General features: G+C 38.1%; 1 protein-coding gene across 1 annotated transcript; it reads right to left on the reverse strand.

Moving 5' to 3' along the window:
* Positions 1–2,436: 2,436 nt before the first annotated feature.
* Positions 2,437–8,268, reverse strand: LOC113006957 (uncharacterized). The gene is made up of 4 exons (XM_026143236.2): positions 6,381–8,268; positions 4,896–5,051; positions 4,725–4,814; positions 2,437–3,754 (listed from the first exon to the last, which is right to left on the reverse strand). Exons 1-4 carry the CDS (start codon positions 7,407–7,409, stop codon positions 3,443–3,445), a joined length of 1,587 nt encoding a protein of 528 aa, XP_025999021.1. The 5' UTR covers positions 7,410–8,268; the 3' UTR covers positions 2,437–3,442.
* Positions 8,269–9,154: the final 886 nt, after the last annotated feature.

The following is a 9,154-nucleotide window of genomic DNA, read 5'->3' on the forward strand; positions in this document are numbered from 1 at the left end:
GTCATCCAACAATAAGATGTGTTTGTCCTCACGTTTCATTGTTGTCCAAGTCAAAGCTGGCTGAGCTGTGCAGTCATTGTGACACTTATCTCAGGTGAGTGACATATGAGTTATTGCTGTAGAAAAGCTGCTTATACCAGTCCAAACACAGAAACAGTTGCACACATGTGTCACATTTTACATCATTTGTCTCGGTGAACAAAATTGTTATTTTGACATCATGTGAGTTTCTTGGTTTAACTAATGATTCTGCAAGATTAAAAATTATCTTCGCTTACACTTGAAAGACGTTTAGTTATTTTGGACCTCACTCTGTCTGCTATCCCAAAAAGAATAGAGAAAGATATTTAGAGGGAATTTGGGAACTTTACTGACTTGACTGGAAAACTGAGGATGTCAGTAGATGTTGTTAGCCTGGTTTAGACTTTGTAGCATCATAACAAGCACTCACAACACGATTCTCTGTATTGAGCCAATTATTATTATTCTGTCACCGATAAATACAAAACAGCAGAGAAAAACTAGACAAACATGTATAGCTGAATTCGACAGTACTGAGCAAGCCAATAACAACTGGTGTGGGCTGAGTTGATGTAACCAGTAGTTGCATTTCTAGGGAGGTCAGGTTACACCATGGGGTTTGCGGTTGTGATGTAGCTATGGCTTAGATTTCCCACTGACGCACAAAAGGTCAGTTTTTAGCATTTTCCTTTACAGATGATGCTTGTTCAATAAAGGACAAAAAATAACCTTCCAGTTGCTTCTGACACTACTTTATAAGTAACTGTTGCACTTCACCTAATGTAATGCATCATATTTGCACAAATTAACATCCTAATTGGAACATCTCAGTCAGGACATCCTTCTAAAATTCATCTATTTGTTGAACTCAGGGGGCACATTATGAGATCTTAAATGATGTTTTATTTCCACGATGAGTTTTATTGTTTTTTTTCTTTTCTCTTGTTTTCTGTTTATAGATGCATTAAACTGCAGTTTCCAATTTAGATTTAAAGTATCCCTTGTGACTGGATGAAAACGTTCCCACCTTGTGATGAGTTTCTCTTTTTTTATTCACATGTAATAAGAGAACATTTTCTTAAACTATAGCTCTGAGTTTTAAAGCAGCCTTTAAAATGTTAAATCCAGAACAATACTTCCACACAGGCGTTTCACCATGAAACACATTGCTTTGGTAAGCTGGCATTGATGATATTAGATACTGTGAGTAAAAGAAAACATAATTAAAATATAATGTGTTAAATTTGCTTGAATGAGAGGGTCCAGCTGTAGATCAGAGGAATCCGGTTGTTCAGTCTGACGTCACGGATGACGTTACTGGTATTTCCGGGCCTAAGTGCTCCTCAAGAAACAACGATGGCGGAGCCAGTGACTTTGTTCACGATTACCTCCTTCTTTAGCGAAGTACCAATTAGGGTTAAAAAGGGTCTTAATTCCTTCAACTCTAGTAAAGTGGTCAGTGTAACCGTTTTTCCAGGCGGAATTATAAAAGGAAGTGTCCAGGCATCCATGAAAAAGAAGATTTACAACGTTGAGGTGAGCTAGGAGTAAGCTAGCTAGCCGACGATTAAACATGAGATATTCTGTATTCTGATGTATTTCATAAAGCACACACACGTACAGCAATGCTATAACAGTGGACGTAAAATCTGGAGATCAAAACTCCAGACATCCAGAGGCCCCCAGAACACAAGAGACCAAGGAAGACCAACAGAGGGGCAGCATCGCCACTGTCCCAGAAAGAGCTGAGGAGAGTCCCAGATGAGGGCTCACTCAGCAGCCGCGGAGCAGAAGCCAGGGGGAGTTGCAGTGACGCGCCCGTGAGCTCCGCCGGCAGCCAGCCGTGCCTGAGTGACCGAGCCCCAGGCCGAGAGGCCGAGGGCACCTGTCAATGGAAAATTTTACTTAGTAGTCAGTATAATCTTTCAGTGATATAAGTTTGCATATGGTAGAATACTGCATGTAATCACTTGTGTGTAGAAGTATATAGTTGGTGGCATATTGAAAGAATGTCTCATAGGAGGTCTGTAACATTCTAGGGTGTTCACCCCCACATCCTACACTGAAAAAAATAATCAGTGGGATAAACATAAAAAAATCATTGTAATCGGTTGCACGCAATTAAGTTATGTTTTGTCAACCTTATTTTTTCATGTTATAACTGCACACAAATTTTTTGTAACATGAACATGATTTTTTCATGTTGTTTGTATCCTTTTCATTCATGTCAAATATTTATAGAAACTACTTGTTTATCAGACATTAACTGGTTATGTAAAATGTAAAGAGTTCCTTTATGTTAATTGTATTTGACTACCATGTGTTAGATTGACAAGATAATTTTATGCTATATACACATATATGTACACACACACACACACACACACACACACACACACACACACACACACACACACTGTATGTACTGTATATTTTGCTTTCAATCAAACCAACAAGCAAAACATTTTTTAACAATGACCTGTATTTTTCAAAACAGTATACAATTGGAAGTCGTAACAGCAGTTCAAGATTATACTTGAGTCATCTGAATGCATCTCTTCCAAAATGTACCAAACACAAACAACTTCTGGATCTTAATTCAACATTCTAGGGCCTATGAAAATGTTAACGCTGAATTTTCTAGGAATACTGGCCCAAAGGTAAAAGGTGAGAATTCCTCGGGTAATTTTTTAAATTTTTTTTTTAAATGTAAGAGCCGTAAGGCACTATGGCAACAGGAATGCAAATATTAAAATATGACGAAGAAAAGCTTGAAAATAACATTTTCACCCACAAACACAAAATCAAGAGCCCTAAAATGTGATTCGTTTTGGCTTCCTTCTATAAGTGAAACATCACAATAACTTATACTAACAAACAAAACAAAACAGTGGTTGGACATCACAACATAACCAAAATTACTGTAACCATGTCCAATGAACTTAAAAATTGTATGCCTTCTAAACAGCTGCTTCAATTACTTCAGGCTTTTTACCTGAGAGCAGTTACCAGCTTCAAAATGACTTTGGTGACGGCAATGATGCAACGATCATTTTACAATTGAATGGGACTGAGTTATGTCAGTGGCAATACACCTTGATTGAAAATTTGTGCAGAAGCAGAAAGTGTGGCACACTCAGCCTCAATGTGATGAGAAATACAAACAAACCAAGAAAACAAGAAAAAAAACACTAGAGTACAAACTATTCCTCAAAAGAGTATGGCTTGAAAAATGAACATTGAATGCTATAGTAATGATGGCCCCAAAGTTAAAAGTGAAAGTTGCTCCTACCAGTAAAAACCTATAAAATTGTGAGAAAAATCAGTTTCGCTATATACTGTAATTTTACCAGTGTTGGCAAAAAAGAATCAATGGAACATATTCAGAGAGGTAGACATATTGTTTCCATGTCATAACTGTTCACTCGTACAGTCTGTTCTTGAGAACCTGTACCTTCTTTGAAAGGCTGTTCCCTTCGAGCTCCATAAGCAGTTTCTGGAATACCTCGAAGGTATACTTCAGTTCTGGTGGGTAGGTCAGGTTCAAAGTGTACATTAATCCAAATAGCATGGCAGCTGCTAGGGCACAGTTGTCCAAATCCTGCAAGACTCTCTGGCCTTCCAGGACTATCCCAATGTCCTCAGGGCTGTCACTGGCATCTCTTGACTTGATGATATAGATTCCCATTGTTGTTTCCTCAATAGATTGTTGGATAACTCCTTCATCTGTGGCCTGGAAAATACACATTCCCAAAATTAAATTCAACAGAACACTGGTCATTGCAAAGAAGCAGAATACTGTCAGAGAATGAAGAAGTGTTCAACTATGAACACCTCTTCATTCTCTGAAGAGGTGTTCAGAGAACACGTGGTCCTAATGCATGTAGAAGAAAAAAAAAGGTAAAACACCTAAACATAATATCTTCTCTAACCCATATAGACAATTCTCTGTATCTCTTTCTTGGTTAAGGTGACATTCAACCCATTTATTAGTAGATAACTACATTTTGCCATGGTTTAAAAAGGACGCTGAATAAAGCAGTATTTTTTACAAAGTGAATGACACAAAACAAGCTTGTTGATTTAGTTTGGTTTTTGCAATAACCGTGAGATACTAACATCTGAACTGTGCTAAACTATGATCCAAAACAAAGACGTTAGCTGGATCCAAGTATTTCATAAATATTTTTTTTATAAACACTTCCAGGCCATACAGTATTTTGTCTAATAAATAAGGTGGCCCCAATATTTATTAGATATGTCCATTAAAAAGTGAAATTGTGGCATGTCAGCATGTATATAAAACAAGGTTTCATAGCTAAATATAGTCTAATCCTTTTCAGATATGTCTATTCATTTTAGAATAAAAAAAAGACATACAAACTGGGGGCCGCCAGTGGTATCCCCCAGTCACCAGCAGATACACCTGTGGCACAATTTTGAAAATCTTAGATCATTTTCAAAATCCGAGAGGTCAATGTCACTGAGATTCAAAATCTTTTTAGTAGCTGCACCAATGGGATGAATTTGACAATCCGACATGACTTTGTTGTTCAGTTGTCCACGCGTCATTGTGGCAATAAAAGCCTTTTTCAGCCAAGGGGTAAGAGATTTTAGATTTTTAAGTTTTGGGAGGGGGGGTTTAGTTCATGAAGCAACCACATTTATTTTCAATAAAAATGACCTTCTATAATAACACTTACCACATGTTCTGTCATTAAATTGCTGGGGTCTTCGTTGAGGTACACGCAGAGCCCCTTGATAATACATTCACGCACAAGATCAACATCATCCTGGCAAAGGGTGACAAGCAGCGTTTTGTTAAAATTATTATTTTCTCTAAACTGTAGACACAAATTAAAATTCTTTCTTACCTGGGCCATGGGTTCCAGAATATTCTGCAGTCTTCTTCCTATGTGTCCTCCTCGCTTTTTAAACACCTTTATAAATTTGTCCGATAGCACATCAATTTGCGAGAGAAATCGGGACTGCAGTGGCATGGTGGTAATCCGCCTAAACTCTGCATTTATCTAAAAAGAGAAGTTGACACATAAAAATACAGTCACGAACTCAAATGTAACAAGGTCACATTTACAAAAACTTATATCTTTTCTCATATTACTAATTTTTAGCTATGCATCCCACTCACTTTTGTGGTGAAATGGACTGATTTTTATATAGTGCTTTTCTACTCTCCCGGAGTACTCAAAGCGCTGTATACAACATGCCGCATTCATCCAATCACATCAATTCACACAAACACTGTTTTCTAAGTTTTTTAGTGCTTCCTAACTACCATTCATACTCCGATGAACGCATCAGAGAGCAATTGGGGTTAGTATCTCTTGTAGCCGAAGGATACTTGGCATGCAGACTTGAGGAGCCAGGGATCAAACCACTAAGCTTCTGATCAGTAGATGGCCTGCTCTACCTCCTGAGCTAAAGCCTACAACAAGAACAATGTCACAGGCCACACAGATTGACAACCCTCCATCAGTAGAGCTTAATTTCGATAGGCTTCCAGAGGAAAAAAGTTACACAACTGCTCGCGTTAGAAGTGGCTTATAACAACTGATTGTATATAAAAAGAGAATGATGTCACCACTTGTTAATTTCTAATTTGAAGTCTTAAGCTGTGCGTTTCCACAGTTGCCCTTCCAGCTTTCTTTTAAATAGCACGTCATTAGCACAGTGTAGATCTGCCTATGGAATCAAGAGACACTGTACCCTCATTAGTTAATCAAAAATCGTTAGCCAATGAGCATACACTAGTCCACTGTCCTTTTCCATATTAATGGGTACAATGAACACCATGTCATAATGGTAAATGGCCTGTATTTATATAGCGCTTTACTAGTCCCTAAGGACCCCAAAGCGCTTTACATATCCAGTCATCCACCCATTCACACACACATTCACACACTGGTGATGGCAGCTACATTGTAGCCACAGCCACCCTGGGGCGCACTGACAGAGGCGAGGCTGCCGGACACTGGCGCCACCGGGCCCTCTGACCACCACCAGTAGGCAACGGGTGAAGTGTCTTGCCCAAGGACACAACGACCGAGACTGTCCAAGCCGGGCAGTGAAACTAGCAACTTAGACTACAAACACTCAGGAACCATAAACCATGTTTACTGAGGTCAAAGATAAAGTCAGCAGACCTAGAAACCATTTCTATCTTTTATATACAGTGTATGCTTCAGGTGCTATAATCAATAACAAAAAATCTTTACAATTCTAAATGACTTCTGACATTTTCCACAAACCTGGCAGACAACGTAAATGTTGTCAATGTTCTATTACAGGATACCATTAAAACACAATGATCTTCACAAAAGAATTCACAAATTACATACCTCGCTCACTTCAAAGAGTGCTGGCCATCTTGCCTGGAAGTCGCTGATCATGGGTGTGTCACAAACTACTTCATGTCTCCTATATGCAAATGTTTTCTCCATTTTCATTCTCACCACCTCCCGGTTGTTTGTCTTCTTCACATCTAAAAGAAGCTCCACTCTCACAGTCTCAAGGCTATCTTCAGATTCTCCAACCGGATAGGTGGGACAATAGTTTACTTCAGACCGCCGTGGTCTTTTAACGGCAAAAGCAGCACTTGATTTGCCCCCTGATTTCTGTGTCACAGAGTTCATAACCACCTCAGGGCATCCTAACTTTCTTAATTGAGTGCGGTAACTTGCCAGTTTATTCTTTAAGCTAGCTTTCCATCCAGCATATCCTGTGAGGGAGCCCCTCTCAGTGAGACAAGGATGTTTTGAGATGAGGGCCTCACCAACTGTGTTAAAGTCTTTATCAGTGACATAAACTTTGTATCTGACAATTTCTTGAATGAGGCCTTCAAGAATTTGCGACTTCAGTTTAGGATCTGGAGTAAGCAATGTGCCCTTTTCTTTGTATGCTGCATTGCCTCGCTCAAGTTTTAGCTCTGCATCAAAGGAAAACTCAGGAACACAGAAAACCCTTGGCCACAATGCCCTAGAGGTTGATGAGCAGGATGCCTCAGATTCTGGTGATGAGAGTATGTCTGTATCAACACATCCACTGGACCGGGAGGTGGAATCATCCAGACCAAAACTGCATGAAGCATCAGCTTCATCAGCCTCAGCAGACTGTGTAGTTAAGCCTTCAGCCAGGGAAGTCATTCTGATTGTTCCCCTATCTTGTATTTCATCCATTGAAGTAAGGTTCATGAACTCATTCCCAAATAGTGGATCCATGAACTGAAGCCGGAAGTTGCTATTATTGAGGCCACACTGTCTTTGCACTTCTTCAATAAGTTCAATAACGGATCCTGGAAGTCCACAGTGAAAAGTCAGCCTCTGACTGCTTTTGTCTCCCAAAATCACTTTGAGAATTGCCGGGGCCATTGTATATCCTTAATCTGCGAAACAGATGTAAAAGAACACTATACTTTAAAAAAAAAAAAGTGAAATGATCAATCACAAAAACACGTCTGAATAATTAAATCTCAAACTTAAAAACTACATAACAGATAATTAAAAGATTGATAAGCTGCCCACAAGAAAATTAACAATTTAAATTGGAAAAAAGAGAAAAATCAAAAGTAGCCCCCCCAAAAAATAAACATTATGTCTGCATATCCAGTGTTTAACAAACTTATTACACCACAAGCCCCCCCCCCCCCCCCCAAAAAAAAAGAAAGAAAAACGAAATATTTTAGAATTAAAAGTTTAGAAGTCCTTTTCCTTTTCAGTGCATTACCAACATTTTAACATTAAGAACAGGAGTGAGGAGTTTAAAACTGAAGTCATCTTTTTATACGCAAATGTGAGCTGGCATACTAGACTTCTCTGAGAAATCAGAAATTAATCAAGCACAATCCACCACTAAAATCTATTTTTCTGTTCAGGATTGATACTTAACTGAAATTTCACAGCAAAAGCTCAAAATCTTACCAAGTATATTTGTCTTTTTTCTAGTCAAAATAATCTCATCACACCTAAAATAATACACATTCAGCTACAGAGTTACATTTCAGTGAGATATAGTAACTTGTTTTTAGACAGTGCATCTTAAAACTGAAGAATTTTCACCTAATACAAGTTATTTTTGCTTGAAATAAATTTTAAAAATCTGCCAAGTGAACAAGTGAAAATTCTCCAGTTTCAAGATGCACTGATGATCTTTTTTGACTAGAAATAAGACAAATATACTTTGACCATTACAGAAACATAAACAGAGGAAGCACATAGAGTGCAAACCTCCGCCAAGCCAGCTCACTCTAGAAGAGATCAGAGAGCCAAAGAAATTTGATATTTAGAATCCCTGTATGACTATATTTTGTAAATATAACCAATGGCAGTAAGAAACATAGTTTTAAATAGCTCTATATAACATTACTGTCACTTTGACCTTTAGAAAAATCTGTTGAGCTTGAAGGAGAGGTCAGAGGTCGAAAGTGACATAATATTTTTTTTTAAAAAGTTAAATGATACAATCTATGTTTACAATAAAAACTACACTTGTAATAATCAGTTTCTAAGTTAAAAGACTTTTTGTGAATTTTCCACCAATAAATCCTTAAGTTGACCTTGAAGACATCACTTCCTTGGCTGTGGTAATAATTTTGGTAATTACCAATACTGTTAATATAGGGCAGATCTACATTAAACCTTACACTGGGTGGTCAAACAAATGTGTTAAGCACTGCACATTATCTGTCTTGTAGCCCTATGTCCAAACAAAAACAAAAAGTGCAGTCAAGTAAGAACAAAACTGCAAACCAATCAAAACTCCTAATTAACCAACCTTTTATGATGATATGTCTTTTTAAGGTCACCATTCGGATTGGGCCAATCATGTAATCAGCCAACGGATAAGTGTCACAGAGTTCACTCAGTGCTAGAAGCTTGATTTCTCTTGAAGGGGACATACTTAATTCAAAGGCTCTGTAGTGTTCATTGTACCACCCACACAACACTTTGACAATGAGAAACAGGTTCTCATTAATAACACACATCTGAATAATTTCGGCAAACTCTGGTAATCCGGATGTTGAACCATGAGTAACTATCATCCCTTCACTGTAGGTTATGCCAATAACTGACACGTTTTTGGCCAGATATACTTCACATGTACCAGGGTGTTTTGA

Source organism: Astatotilapia calliptera, chromosome 15 (genome assembly GCF_964374335.1).
Source record: "Astatotilapia calliptera chromosome 15, fAstCal68.1, whole genome shotgun sequence".
In the NCBI taxonomy this organism is placed as follows: Eukaryota; Metazoa; Chordata; class Actinopteri; order Cichliformes; family Cichlidae; genus Astatotilapia; species Astatotilapia calliptera.